Source organism: Harpegnathos saltator, unplaced genomic scaffold (assembly GCF_003227715.2).
Source record: "Harpegnathos saltator strain DR-91 unplaced genomic scaffold, Hsal_v8.6 scaffold569, whole genome shotgun sequence".
NCBI classification, from domain to species: Eukaryota; Metazoa; Arthropoda; class Insecta; order Hymenoptera; family Formicidae; genus Harpegnathos; species Harpegnathos saltator.
The window spans coordinates 160,651-176,311 of record NW_020230392.1 but is presented as its reverse complement, the minus strand read 5'-3'; the positions used below and the strand labels follow the sequence as shown (position 1 = coordinate 176,311).

The window sequence follows — 15,661 nt, the reverse complement described above, 5'->3', positions numbered from 1 at the left end:
CCCTGATGCTTATACAGATAGCAGATGGCGGAATTGCCGTGTACTTGTTTAAAAATATTATGCGTGTTATGTAGTTATACCTATGTGTGTCTTGTTTTTTTATTATTTGTTATTTGTTCCGTATGCCTCGGCTTTACGAACCATCGGAAAGAAGAAACATATAATTCTAACAGGGGATTTCATTTTCTTCGGATTTCCAGACACGGTGTGAATTCCCCATAACGACGCGGATAACTCATCGGGATTAATCGATCGCGAAGATTCCGCGTCGCGGATTCTCCCGACTTTTGCACCTTCCTTTTGTTTCGCCCGACTCGCGGGCTGAAAAACGTGACCGCGGTGGATACAGTGGATTGCACATGATAGAGCCGCACGTGTTCTCTTCTCTCTCTCTCTCTCTCTCTCTCTCTCTCTCTCTCTCTCTCTCTCTCTCTCTCTCTCTCTCTCTCTCTCTTCAAACATTCCGATTGATCAATTCATACAGGGTTTTCCCACGTATCGATGCCGCGCGAGACATATCGCGTATTCTAAAAAAGCCGCGCCTTATCAAACATGTTAATCGCAACGGTTATATTTGTACGTGCGTAGGAAGCGCAGACACAATAGGCTGCAGAGATTTCAGGGTCGCGATGTATATTCTCGTAATCGCACGCGGCGCGATTACAGCGGAGAAACGGCGCCTTAATGAGTCGATCGATTAAAGAGGGGGGGGGGAGGGGGAGGGCACCTCCTCCTCCCTCTCGCGGCGAAACAGGAAGGAAATAACAAGCGTGTGCGCCTCGCTCCTCGAAGCCGTATTCTCGCCCGTCACCTGCGGCGCGAGGGAGAAAGAGGCCTCGCGGCAATAATTATAATCGAATGAAGCTGCGAGGACTTTCTTCCCGATTAGATAAACGTTGCTCTGCGCGGTCTGGCCATTTTTGCCGCTCGGGAGAGCTCAATCGGGGACCGGGTGAGCGCGACTGGTCGGCCGACGGACGCGGGGCGCTTCGTTCCGCTCGAGGTTGACCGATGAAATTAATCGGCCGGACGGAGAGACACGTTTTCCGCGCCGGCCGCGAGGTGAAGGAGGAAGCTGCGCGACGTTGCGTTGGAAAGTTCGTGGACCGATGTTTGATGTACAGCGCTCTCGTTCGGCGCTCGTTCGGCTTTTTTCTCGCGCGCGCCGCTGGCACCTGGAACTCTCTCCGATTTCGATAACGCGCGTTAGACCGGAATTCTGGCTTCGCGTGTGAGCATACATGACTAGAACCGGTGTCTCCTCCGAAAACGTGAGCGTTCGCTCTCCCGTTTGAAATCTTTATGCGGTCGGACAGCGCGTCGAAAGCGCCGATGTGGCAGGCAGGACGGAGCTCGTGCAGCGATCGCTACTCGCTCATTTTTTAAGCGCGCGCTGCGCTTTCGCTCTTTCCTCAAACGGTAAGTCCCGAGAGCGCGGGATGCTTGGCGATTTTTCAAGTGTCAGCGATTGGATGTCAGTGCGCGCGCGCGCGTGTGTATAGGGTGGCCCGTAAGAGCGTTGAGCTCGACATAAAGTAGACTGGAGCAAGAATGCTCTCTTAGCCTGAAAAACGACGCGAGAAAAATGTGATTTTAAAGTTGAAGCAAAGCTTGTTACCATTCGACGAGCGTTTCAACTTACTCCCCCGCTCTTGTTCCTGATCCAAAGCCTGATCCGCAATACGCTCCTGCTTCCTGTTTCCTATATGCTTTATCCTCTTGTCACTCTTGAAACATAAAGTTCAAGAGTGAAAAAGAGATAAAGCGAAAGAAAGAAAGCGGAAAGCACAAAGAGCACGTTGATAAGATAAGGCATCTTAAGGAAGATAAGAGTATGAGGCAAATTTCGAAGACGTACGAAACTCGCGAGCGAAACGAACGCGACACGCAGGAACTCCTCGTTAAGATCAAGTCGCCGCACAGTGGGGCCAGATGACATTCTTTGGTTCCAAATTCTCTAGATACCTGAATTTGCAATCGATCATCGGCACCAATGGGAGTGAGGTTGATCCTGAACAAATTCCGAAGAGAGATCTGTCTTGCCAAAATTTAGAAAAAAAATTTTTTTCTCGAATTACTAGCTCCAAAAGAGGGAAAATTATCGTTAAACGCGAGAAACTTGTGAAATACTCGTTATTCGACACTTATTTCTATCTAATAGCGTATTCAGCGGATTGAAACTATTCAAATGAAACGATGAAACCAATCAACAGACACCTCGATCGATTTCTCGATCTTGAAGCAGAAATCCATTAACCCAAAACTCATGTGCCCAAAATACAAAAACATCAAATAAAGACCCGACGAAAACCGAGGGATTTTGAGTCTTAAGCCCATCGACCTAGGAATCTATCAATCCGAAGAGAACTTCTCAGCTCGTGGATGCATAAAGTCGTATATATTAAGAGCCCCAAATAGTCCAAGCACCCAAGAATGTAGCCATAGCTCGAGAACCTAATAATACTCGACGTTGAATATTCAGCTATAAAAACATTAAGTTCGAGTCTCGAAACTTTTAAGACAAATCCTGATAAACCCATGAATCCTGAACCGATAATTTTTTCAAAATTTCGGCTAGACAGATCTCTTTGGAATTTCTTCAGGATCAATCTCATCCATTGGCGTCGATGATCGGTTGGAAATTCAGATCCCTAGAGAATTTTCAAGCAAAAAATGGCTCATCTGGCCCCACTATGCGCCGACTGTCTCACGCCGACTGTACCACCCTGTATATAACGTCGGATGCAACGGCATCCGACAATGAGTGTCGGCGCGCCGCTCTGTGTTCTCTCACTTCCGCGGCCGTCGCCTTCCGAAAGTACAAATCGCACGTCCGCGATTTTGATCGACACGTCGGTCGGACTCTTTCCGAAACTAGATCACTACGCCTACTTTCACCGTGGATATAGCGCGAAAGCCATAAATCATTATTAACATCTGTATCAATGCCATTCAATTAATTGCGATTGAAACGCGCTCGACGCGGCGTTGACGGCGCGACGCACAATTTTAGTACTTTCTATACGGTGAAAGGACGGCGCGCGACGCTCGATAACGCTCTCGGAGCTCCTGAAAAGCGCTGGAAAAAGATTCGCGGACGCCCGCGAGGTGCAGCGGCCTCTTTGATTGGGGTGAAACCATTCTTATCAGGGCGGCTTTCACCATGGGAACGGAGGCGGGATAGCGGTACCCGGGGACCGGTCTAATGAAAACATCAAACGCGACGGCGCGGCTTAAACGGATCGCCGCTAAATACGGGGTCGCGGTTAATCAGAAAACATGTCGGCGATTAGCGCCAGTAAAAGAGATAATCGATAACGGAGACTGGAAAGGTGGTCGCGTTTCCCACACGAGCGACCACCGCTCGCTCGTGTGTAATCCTTTCGCTTCCGATCGCGCAAACACCGTCGCAGACTGATAAATAATAATGAAAGGATATATCATGGAATTACAGGCGGGATCGAAGTGTTAGATAAGTTCTCATGGCATTCGGTGAGTGGTTTACGTGAAAGGAAACTCCGACGAGTAAGAGCCGTCGCGAATATATCAGAGTAGTGATTTTTCAACGGGACGATATAATTGCGTGTAACGCAGTGTACGAATAAACTTACGGTGCACAGTTCGAGCAAGAGAAAGAGAGAAAAGTAACGGGGGAGAAGGTGAGACCTGGGAGAACCGATCGCAGGACGTTGCGAGCAATCCTGAATCATAGGAGGGTGATAATGTTAAAATTTTTTAATAGAATTTAAATTTTTAAATCCACTCTTCTCTTTAATGAAAATCTACGAGCCGGATCTTCTTCCTTCCACGTCGAGTCATCGCATCACCAAATTTATTGTTAACACTAATCTTAATATTATTAATAAATTGAAAATTAATATTATAAAAAATTATCAAGAGATATTATGAAAAACATCCACTACTCGTTCCCGATCGGCAAACTTTTGTTGCACTGCTTGACAATCTTCAGACCGAAATTCAACGACAAGCGAAAACACTCGCTCGAGTGTTGAGCTGCATTCAAACTCGGCTAGTGCAACTAAAAGCAGCTGATTAGAAACTTCTTATCGAAATATTTCTGTTTCTACGACCGAGTCTTTTCCACTCCGAGCGGTCTCTACTGCCCTCTCAGACAATGGAAAATTCGGTCGCTCCAACCGGAGTTGCTTGCTCCGTTTCGTAGTTTAGAACAATGTAAAAGGAACAGGCCTGACCTGGCGGAAAGATACGTGCTTCGTTCGTGTGCGCGCGCGCGCGCGAGGCAACAGGAGATCCCGTTTATCGGCAATAAGCGTGTATGACATTTTGATTACGGCCGCCGACGCGCCGCGAGAAAGTCTCGTTTCCTTTCTTGTGCCTCGAGATTGCTTCACGGTGCTGTCAGAGTAACAATGGAATCGTCTTTGTAGTCAGCCAGCCGGCCAGTTATTGACGGAGAGAATATCGGCTCGAGATATCGATTTCATTACTTCGGGATGCCGCGATATATGTTATTCATCGAATTTCTAACGAAGCGGTCGCTTGCGCTCACCCGCGGGTGCGATCTACTCCGATCACTTTAATGAAGAAAATCGTACGCGCCGTTGGCGGGAGGAGTTGTTACGTAGATTTGAAAATTGACAAATGCCGACAAAGAGATAAATAAAAAATAAAATAAGAGTAATATAATAAGTAAAATAAATAAATAAAAAAACAAAATAAGAGTAATGTAATTGTAATGTAAGTAAAATAAGTAAAACGAATAATAAATAAAAGAATCAATTAAGAATATATAGTTTGTAAAAATATATTCTCGAAGGATACGAGTCGAGGGAATATTTTTAATAATCCAGACGTTTTTTCTCCTTAAACTTAACGTTCGACGCCAAAATCGATACTCTCCGACTGAATCTGAATGTCCGGCGAGCGCTGCTCACGGAACACACCGTGATGTGCCGTGACATTACCCCCCCCCCGTGAACGCGCGTAAACAACAACAACGGACGACTCTTGACGAAACTCGGAAGATGAAAAGACGATCGGCGCAAGTTCGTACGGCTGTTTAAAGAGTTCAAGGAACAATCGGACGGCGGGCGCGAGTCGATCGCGGGATAAGATAGCGTATTAAATTTCGCGATGTTATTATCTCCCTCCAGGCGCACGTCGCGGTCGAGATTGCCCGGCGATCGTAATCGTTAGTCTAAATATAAACTCGAGTTGCGGAACGGACGAGTTGCGGGAGAGCCGGGTCAGTATACCGAGCCGGCGGTGTTTTCCAGGCCTTTTTTAATATGTCGCGCTCACAACGGCGCGCGCGCGGCAGTCTCGGCTTGGGAACACACCGCATTAAGGCGATCGATACGATACGACGATGTGCATGGGGAAAAAGCCGAGGGGTGGGCTGGGTTTTCATGGCAACCGGCACCGGCGAGCGTGCAGGGTTTCGCGGCGAGGAGGGCCGCGCGAATTAACCCCTTTCGTTCTGCTGCCGACGAACTGCGAGCAAAGCAAGGACCCCGGGAGACACGTCGTGCAAGCGCGGCGATCGCGGTTACTTTCACGTCCGCTTTGATTCCCCGAGAGACGCAGACAGAGTCCGGCCGTGTCCCGCGGCGCGAGAGCCCCGTCGATTGTCGAGAGACGTCGACGAAGTTCAAGTTCAGCGTGCTGGCAGGCGCAGGGGGCAGGGCGCGGGGGCAGAGGGGGGGGGGCCAGGTCGGGAGGGAACGCCGCGGCGTGTCCTGCAGCTGCCAATTGGCAATTTTTCCGGGACGAGCCGCGTAATTGTCGATTAATCGTCTGTCGCCGCCGCCGCAGCCGCGAGTGCTCAAGTCGGTCGGCCGCGCGTATTATTTGCGCCCCACATACTTCCATTTTTGCGGCGAGCGTAGCCCCGAGCGAGCGTGCGAGCGAGCGAGTGGCATGCGCGAGTGCCCCCGCGAGCGTGGATCATAAATATGCGCGCAACCGTCATTTCCTTTCCCGCGATATTAGCTTCGTGCCAGTCGCGAAAGGAAAGAGCAACCAGAACGCGACCGGCAATGGCGCGAGCAGTTTGCATATATCATCGGACACCTTTATTTATTTCGCGCGCGCTCTCCATTATGCTCGCACGACTCGCGTTAATCGCTTAATAGCGCGCTTAATGGACGAACTCGCGCGGCCAGGAACCCTCGCGGTCAAGAGGTTTCCCGCGAAGGGAGGAAAGGGGGCGAGCGCGGCTGCGCGCTCGCATGAGTTCGCCTGTTCCGAAGTCGCTCTCGGAAATTTGGGTGTTGCTTATAATACGAATGGTGAGCCTCAAAGCAACCTAGACACGTTCTCTGATCAATCAGCTGATCATACCTGGCGTTCGCCGCCGTGTTCTGTGCTTACAAACTTTTTTACCTTCAATTTTGTAAAATATTAAATGGAGAACTGGATAGATTTTTCATGTTACTCGTTATCTTCACAACTGATCAGCTGATTAACCTTCTAAGCCCGTGAGATGACTGTAGTCGTCGCTACATCTGTACTCCTCAGAAAGCCGCGCGATGCTTTAAGGCATCGCGAAGTTATTCGCGAAGATTTTCATAAAGCGATATATATTTTTCTTTATCTTTTTATTCCAATATTTTAAGTTTTTGTGTTTAATTTTGTTTTGTATAGAGAATATGCTCGACTTGCTGGGAATCGGAGTTTAGGAAAAATTCGTCCGCAAAGGGTTAAGCACGGAACGTATCTAGGTTAGTTGCAAGGCCTACCAAATACCTTGCAAGTACAAAACCAAAGTTCCCGAAACCAATTTATAGCTTTGTTTTCTGTCGCCGAGGCGGCGACTATACCTCCGGAAGCCTGACCCGAGGGCAGTCGGGACTTTTGGAAAAAAGAGAGCAACACACGGAGAGAACTCTCCGAACGCAAGGTAGTGCGGCCGGTAGTCTGGCCGAGCGGAAAACAAGCCTCTCGTGGGGGTTGAGAAAGTTCCGGGGGAGGGGGAGGGGGAAGGGAGCCCTCGGGCTCTCACCGGTAGCGCGTGTGGATGTTTTTTCGGGAAAGCGCACACGCGCTCTCGATAACGCCGTCGACGGCGTCGTCGTTTCTTGCGACGTGCTTCCGCACGGCGTATTCTCGACGACGACGACGACGACAACGACGAGGATGCTCACGACGGTGCATCCGCTGTGAGCCTCGGCTGCGCAGACTCCGCGATCTAAAATACCTCTGCTGCTCGTCCGATCAATATCCATAAAAGCCGCCGCGTTTCTGGCGTCGGGACACCCCCGTGCGTCTCTCTCTCTCTCTCTCTCTCTCTCTCTCTCCCTCCCTCTTTCTTCTTGCCCTTCGCCGATACTCGGCGTGAAAATACGCCCGACGGGGCCGACATCTCGCGCTAATATTGCGCGAGGTCCTGGGCACCGCGGCGATGGGCGTAACGCAACGTTGCCCATGGCCGAGAGTGAAGGATAATTACAAATGGCTCCTTGATGCCGCGTAGAATCGAGTGATAGAGAGAGAGAGAGAGAGAGAGAGAGAGAGAGAGAGAGAGGGGCGGGGGGGAGCGGAGAGAATGAAGGAAAACGTGGCGAGTCGAATTTCGCGGCGAAGCGAGTCTCGTTAATACCGCCGACGTGGACGGGCGGTTAAATTATCGTTCCGATGGAAACGCGCGGACTATCGCGCGAATCGCTCGCTCTCAACTGTAGCAGAAACTGTCGACGAAAATAACGGTAAGGTCGCACCCGCGACGGCGATAAAATTTAATCGCGTTTAACCGTCGTTTACTGCGCGCGCGTGCCTCTATTTCGTCTCTGTCTATCCCCCACTGTTCTCTCTCTCTCTCTCTCTCTCTCTCGCTCTCTCTCTCTCCCCCCCTCTGTCTCTCTGCTCCTCTCGTCGAAGCGCCGCAATTAATCGCGGGTTCAAGGGTCAATGTGCAAACGATAGCGGTCTACAGCGAGATATCCCACTTGAAGTCGTGAATGTCCGAACGTCGCTCCCTCTCTCCGTCTCTCTCTCTCTCTCTCTTTCTCTCTCTCACGGGCGCAATTACCGCCGACGTTGCTCGCATCGATAAAAAAAAGAACCACATGCGATATTAAGGAATCAGTCAGACTTGAGAACCCGGGTAGAGGAGAAAAAGTCGCGATTGTATCGGGATGACGAGAGCGAGTGACGACGAGAAGCGAGTTTCTCGAATTTTATTAATCTCTCGTCTCACCGTCTCGGCGCCGCGCCGTCAGGATTTTTCGTCGCCGCCCGGGCGCAGCGCGACGGCGCGACAAACGCGATATCGACGGAGCGATCGCTCAACCCTCGCCTCGCCTTCGGCTTCGTCTTCCATCGAGGGCATTCGAGACGCTCCGTTGAAGATGCAATCATGGGCGCCGGCGGAATCCCCGCCGTGGACCGCGGAGGATTCTCTCGCGGCGTCCATGGACGCGCGCGCGCGCGCGCGCGCGGCGGGTATTCGTATTGTGCGACAAATCGATGAGTCATCCCGCCCCGCTCGGGCTCTGCCGCGTCGCGCTCTGTGATGTAAAATCGCCAGGATCGCTTCCTGACGCCTCCGCGCAACAAGCCGCGCGCAGCGCTCGGCTGTCGCCGCGCGTGTCGTGCGACGTAATCTCTCAAATAAACACCGCATCGAGATAAAGCACCACCGGTGGTTATCGCGCCGCCGCTCGATTCTCCATCGCGCGCGGTTCCTCCTTCGTCGCGACAGCGAAACGAACGACGGCGCACGTCCGCCACTGCTCCGTCCGGTTTGGCGAACGTGACTCGCGGGATCGCGTGTCCTTCGACGCACGAGGGACTCCGCGGGACGAATTGTCGTTCTGGCCGCCTGCGTCTTCTAACGTCCCGATTTCTTGCGCAATCCGCCGATTGCGTGAAACACGCACACGCGCGCGACGCGGCAGAGCCGGCTCTCATCGATTCGCCGCCGCGCGCGGCCTCGAGGTCGACCTCGAAAACGATTCTCGCAATTTCGGTGCTCGCCGCACCTGCGCAAACAGCCGCGCGCCGCGGCTCGCCGCTGCGCGCGGCCTTGACACCGAGAACGGCTCCTCGGATCGTCGATGTTGTGATCGTCGCCGGTCGATTCGTGCGCGAAAGCATCGCCGATAAACGTCGATCTCGACGTTGCGCGCGCGCGCGCGCGCGAGTCGACGAGGAGGAAAGAGAAGCAGGAAGAACCAAGAGACAACGGCAGTAGAAAGACAGATAGAAAGAAAGAAAAGGAAGAGAAACGAAGGCAGTAATCGACATTTACCCTGCAGCATGTGGTGATCGGCGTCCTCGTCCGCGTGGAAGCGGACGCCGCCGATGGAAGAGGACAGCAGACTCATTTCGTGGACGCGGCTCGCCGTGCGCTGGTCCCCGGAAGTCGAGCGGCGGACGACGGGTCCGAGAGCGAGGAGTGGGGTGGGGTGGAGGTGGGGGGGCCGCCTGGCCCGTGCGCTCGCGGCGCTATTGGCGCTCGCTCGCTACACGGCCCCGGCGGAGCCAATCGCGTTGCGCGCGCTCTCGCGCGCGGCGCGGCGTGGCGCGAGCGGAACCGAGAGCGCGAGCCTCACGAGCCTCGGCGGTCTCGCGAGGGGCCGTCAGCCATGGGCCGAGCGAGACTGCAGAACGTCACTTTCTCTCCGTCCGATTCCACCTGCCAAGCCGTCGTCGTTCCCCCGGCTACTACGACGTCCGTCCGTTCGCCGATCGGACTCGCGCTCGGACCAGGCGGCCGCGAACGACTCCGTCGTCGGCTCGACGGTCGATCGCTCGTCGAGATGCGTCGTCCTCCTCCTCCTCTTCTTCACGACCGGGCCCGCTTCTTCTCACTGCCAGCCGTAGCACCGCGATGCGACAACGATCACGACGATGACGACGTTTGACAGCGCTCTCTCTCTCTCTCTCTCTCTCTCTCTCTCTCGTCAGCACGGTCACTCCGCTTGACTGCCACTAGCGCTGCCTCGGCCGAGCGAACGCAGCGAGCGTCCGCGCGAAACACAACGGCGCATGACGCGCGAGACGGCCAACGAGTAGCGATCAATAACAGCTACTGCCGCCGCCGCCGCCGTCGCCGCCGCCGCCGCCGCCGCCGTCGACGCGGCGTCTGCGCCTTGCGTCGAGTCCACCGCCTTGGCCAAGTGTAAGCTGGAAGACACCGCCGGGTCGATCGCTGATCTCTCGTCGATTACCAATCAACGCCATCAACGATCGAGCGCCGCGTTGAGCGAGGACGTGCCGCGAAAACTCGCTGGGGAAGTTGCTCGGTTGCTCGCGAGCACTCCCTTCGCCATGGGTTTCCGTTTCCCTCCTCCGGGGGGCCGGGCGGGGCGGGGGGTCAGCGGAGGTCCTCTTCGCGGGAGTCGCGACGAAGAGCCGCGGGGATGATATCGAAGCGAGAAGCGAGGGTGAAATAAAATGTAGGTGAACGTTAGGCGAGAGAGTTACGTCGCGTTTGCGCGTCGCCCTTTGCTGTTACGCAGCCAGTCCGCGTAATTAACGGCGATACGCAATCTATTCGCGCTGCTATTCGGCATCGTTCGCCGAGGCCGAGGCATCGTTTCCGCTTCTTCGAGTCGCGGCGAACCGATCCGCTAGCCAGCGTTTTTCGCGCCAGTTCGCTGCCAGTTTTCAGCGCTCTTGCCGAATGCGCTCGAGTTATGGAGAGATTAAAAGCACACATGATACGTAAGCATACATAAATGATAATAAAAATAACAGATACACATAAAAAAAGAATAACCCTACACGAAAAATACACACGAATAACAAGTTTCAAGACAATAAGTCCCTGTACATGTGCCTGCACAAGTAAATAAATATATAAAATATATAAAATAAACGACTAATAAATTGAAGGATAACAAATTCCCCCTCCCCCTTCTCCCCCGATAATTAATATCCGACCAAGTCAGCACGGGGATGCCGAGAGGCGAGAAACGTCGTCGGCTACTGGGAGACGATCGTGAATCTACTCGCCTCTGGTTCGGAACTTGCGGAAAGAAGAATATACACTTCCACGTGCTTTCTCAAGTTAGAAAATGTTCACCTTCCGCGAGGAAAGTTCATGCTGGAGGAGGAGGAAGATTCATGAGCGACCCGCTGGACGTTTCACCCCGTGCTACGATTCGGCTCAGCCGCGAGGAGGCGCAGGAGGATGTAATCGTCGCGAGGAGAAAGCCCCGGCTTATCATTGTTTACCCGATATTTCACGCGATATATAACGAACGCCGTGTGTGTATAATTACTCGCGTTGTATAATTTATGTAAGCCTTCGTTTCTTCCCCTCCTCCCTCTTTATCTCTCTCTTTCTCTCTCTCTCTCTCTCTCGCGCGCGCGCTACATGTCGCGTTGCGTAACGAGACATCGCGGCCATTGCTCCAGCACCTATCGTTACTTTAGCAGCAACACTTCCGATACGACACAAAGTTCCGAGCCCCCCCCCCCCTCCTCCGGACTGACGCTGCTGCTTCCGACGCGAGCTTCGCGATCGCTTTTCCGCGACACAATGCAAATTCCTCGTCGCTTCTGCGACGACGGGTGGATGATTGCGAAATATCTTGCTCGCGCGCGCGCTCGCGGACTTTCAATGGTATTGAAGCGTGTCGAGAATAACTTGGCGAATCGACTTCTCATCGTGACATCGGCAGCCGTTCGTGTTTCATTATGCGCCGACACCGGTGGCGCACTTTGCGTATGCATTCATGCGCGAATACACTATGCGCGCGCCGCTCTGTCCGTTTCGACCGGGGCGACACGCCGAGTAATTCACCTGTCCCGTTACGCTAAACGGGACAAACGCCTCTCTGGTCGTAGCGGCGCATCCCGGCGCGCCTAATTCCGCGCGAGAGATCTCTGCCTTGCGCCGAGACTTGCGTCGATTCTTCGCGCGTTCACACAAATTTCTATAAACAGAATGCTAAATTTCAAGCGGATCAACCATCTCGGAAACTAAGTGACACGGGAGACCATTCTCTTAGGTTGTATTGTTTCGAGAAGAGGACACATTTTTATTAAAAAAGAAAAGGAAGAAAAGAAAATTTTTATTTTGGAAGGGGTCAAGGTAAAATAAAGGATAATTATTGGTGATCAGAATAATATAAAATAGTCAGATAATAGAAAAAAGGCTGAGGGAAGTGAGAAATAATAATGCTTTAATAAAGCAAAGGAGAAACAAGTTTGGATCATTATTGTTATCATCATTCAGTTTTCGGGATATTTGATCTGTTACGTTTGAAAGCATCTTGCATATTACTAGACTGCTAACTCCGTCGGGATACATAGTTTCGAAAGGTATGTACAGGACTTATACGCACGTGTCGGATAAGTAGTATGACATTTACGGCTGAATTTCAAGCGGTATAATTACATGTACATTTCTTGTATAACACTTTCTGACATTCTCCTCCGGTATAGGCATCGGCCATATTACATCTACCATCTCTTCTTCTCTGTACTACTTACGTCACGCAGATGTTTACTTCTCGTAGGTATGTAATGCATACTTTTCGTATATATATATATATAAGGGATAACAGTATTACAAATAATTATGATAAATTAAATAGGTCTTCCACCTCATTGCGGGAAGCATCGGAACGTTTGTCCCCCCCTCAGTGCTCGATTGCACATTTATTTGCACTACGAAGGAAGAAAGTGCAATCTTCTGACTCGGCTAAGGAGCGCTGCTTTTATTCGCTTTGAGCAAACTTCTTAATCCGCCAGCGAATTCCCTGGTAAAAACTTCTAAAACGCTCGACTTTTATTCGTTATCGTCTAAAATTAAAAAATTCTAAAATCCTAAAAATCTAAAATTTGAAATTTGGAAGACGCTCGATTTTTATTCGCTGAAACAGCCTTAAACGGTGCCTTAAACGGTTTTTATTCATTTTAAGGCTTCTGAATTCGCCGTACAGGCGGAAACTTCCAGTCAGCTAGCACGCAAAGCACCCTTTAAACAACGCTCGCCAACATCGGTCGGCGCTCAGAGTTGTCGACAATCGCCGAGATTCGTCGCTCGCTCGCTCGCTCGCGCGCGCGCGCGCGCGGGCAGGTCGTCGCTTTTCGGCAGTTCGCAGTTTCACCGCAGATTCCGAGATTAGATTTCGCCGCCGAGTGAAACGCCGGACGCAGACACGATTTTTCCTCGCGCGCGGCTCCCGCGTGTGGATTTTCAGATCGACTTTCCAACGCGATAAGAAACGTTGTCGCGGCAACGGCTAGGCAGGCAGGCAGGTGTGTAATTTTACGTTACGTGTCTAACGGTAAACATATGCGCGCGCGCGCGTTCGTAGCCGAACCTGCTCGAAAGAAAGCAAAGGAGAAAGATAAGCCGGAGTATCGCGGGTTATCGGTTGATTAACTGCGCGGGCTATAAATAATCTAGCGACCGTTTCCTCGCGATGCTCACTCGCGAGAGCGCGAGAGGCACTCGTCGCGGTCCTTTAACGCTATCCGAAACGCCGCGCCGTCCGGCTCTCGTCTCGGACGGTAATTAATTGCTCCTCTATGAGAACCGGTTCTGATCCTCCGCGGGTGGGAGGAGCGCGACGTAATCCGACGTGTATTTTTAGCGGCGCGGCGGCGCGGCGGTGAAAAATGCCGCTGTCACACGCGCCGTCGTGTCGGAGGTGTCAAGAGCTGAGGAGACGAGGCTTTTCCCTCTCGCTCGAAATCCCGCGGGACCGTCGCGGGACCGAAGAGCGAGCGAAGTTCACGGCTCGCAATTTGAAGAAATCCAGGAGCGTTCAATCAGCGACGATAATAACCGCGCAGCTGCCAGCGAGAGATTTCTCATTCGCCAGGCCGGCGTGAGCGATTAAGTCGCTTATAAGTCGTTACGTCACCATCATCACTCGCCGTTAATCGCGTACTAAGCCGATCCGACTCGGGCGATTACGAGCGGGAGGAAATGCGCTCGGAGGAGAGCCGTCCGGAGAGTTACGCGACCGGAGAGAATCCTCAGGACGATATTCATGGTCGGAACTTGCGTTCGAGATCGTCTCACTTCAAAGAAGTCTTCAAGAACTTCAAGTTCGTCCAAATTCTCGCGCGATGATCTTGGAGCATACGCAGATGTGGACCGAAATTTCTGTTTGAAACATCCGTTTCATACAGTTTCATAATTTTGCGCACGTAACTGACTTTTCAGTCACAGACAGCGCTGTGTTGTAAAATTACTCGTCTTGCTTCGTTGTCGCTTATTATTCTCTCTGAGGTAATTTATAATGTTTCAATTACCATAAATGCAACAGATGAATGCAATTAATGCGCGCGTTAATGTATATCCGTCGGCTATCTGATTTGTCACACGTGGTTGATTAGAGATTTTTCAAAGCAGTCAGACGCGGCGCGGCGATATCATGACGTCGGCCACTCCGCGATGGTGGGGCACTGTGGTGGTCAACATATTTCTCCTACAGGCAGGAAATGAAACTCGCAGGAAGATCGGAGTGAAACGGACGAGCGCGACTTTTATTACTGGTCGCGTCGCGCTCAAACATACGAACTCAAAGTGATCGGAAACGTCTTTCTCTCCATTCTCCCCTTCCCTCTCTTTCTCGTCACGGACGCAACTTCCCAGCTGCGAAAAAGCGCAGCGGCGATTTTTCCCGAGATGATCCTGCGCATCGATGAAAGGAGAAAGGCGAATTCTCCTAATTACAGTCAGCCTCGGTAGGATGATCCGTAATTGGCATGGTCACCCAGCCGTCACTGCACATCCCCTGTACGCGATCGCGCGTTGAGAGTTCAAATTGTTATCCCAGCCTAATTTCACCGTGCGCGAGAGGAAATAAAGGAAAAAGAAATATATATATATATATTGAAAAATTTTTTTATATATTCAAAGAAGAAGAAAAAAAAAAATATATATATATATATTTAAAAATTTTCATAAATAAAAAGATATAAATCTGAAAAAATTTTTTATACATTCAAAAAAAAGAGGAAAAAAATATATATATATTTAAAAAAATTTTTTAATGAAGAAATATACGTTAATAAATATTCGAAAAATTTTTTAATAAAAAGATATATATTCGGGAAACTTTTTTATGTATTTAAAAAAAGAAGAGAAATATATATATATATATATTGAAAAATTCTTTTATATATTCAAAGAAGAAAAAAAAATATATATATATTTAAAAATGTTTATAAATAAAAAGATATAAACCTGAAAAAATTTTTTATACATTCAAAAAAAGGAGGAAAAAAATATATATATATTTAAAAAAATTTTTTAATGAAAAAATATACGTTAATTTAAAAGAATTGTTTCAATTCGTTCCATTTTCCAGCGCAGCCGGAAAGAAACACGCCTCGCACAACCGACATTTACCGACGCTCGTGCTTCTACTAAAGGGATATGATTGCACGCCTTGCGCCGGGCTTATCTCTAACGCGACGTAGCGAGAGGAGAGCCTCGAGCTGCGTCGGAACTTCCAAATTCGAATGTACCGCGGCAATCGCGCGCGAGCCGTCTCGTCGGCGTATTATCGTACTTCTTACGCTCGACAGGCCGTATTAATGACATGTAATCAGTCGCGATGGACAACGAGCTACGCTTCTTGCCGGCGAATCGCACCGGCGATACTCCACTTTCGCGATTCTTCCGAGATTCCTCGCCGATCATCTCCTCCTCCCCCTGCTCTTTTACAATCGAACAACGGACGCGAACGTGACTCCGTTTTCGCGA

The 15,661-nt window shown here is 50.7% G+C and overlaps 1 protein-coding gene across 2 annotated transcripts in view; it reads right to left on the bottom strand.

The window, feature by feature from the left end:
- The window catches only part of centrocortin (cerebellar degeneration-related protein 2-like), a 51,928-nt gene that overhangs the window by 30,106 nt on the left and 6,161 nt on the right, over positions 1–15,661 (bottom strand). The window contains exon 1 of one of the 2 annotated variants that reach the window (XM_011156844.3): positions 9,233–9,965. The exons of the other annotated variant lie outside the window; for it this stretch is intronic. Coding sequence (XP_011155146.2) covers positions 9,233–9,308 — 76 coding nt within the window. The 5' untranslated portion in view covers positions 9,309–9,965. Of the gene's footprint in view, positions 1–9,232; positions 9,966–15,661 lie in introns of those variants that run through there. 2 annotated transcript variants of the gene reach the window in all.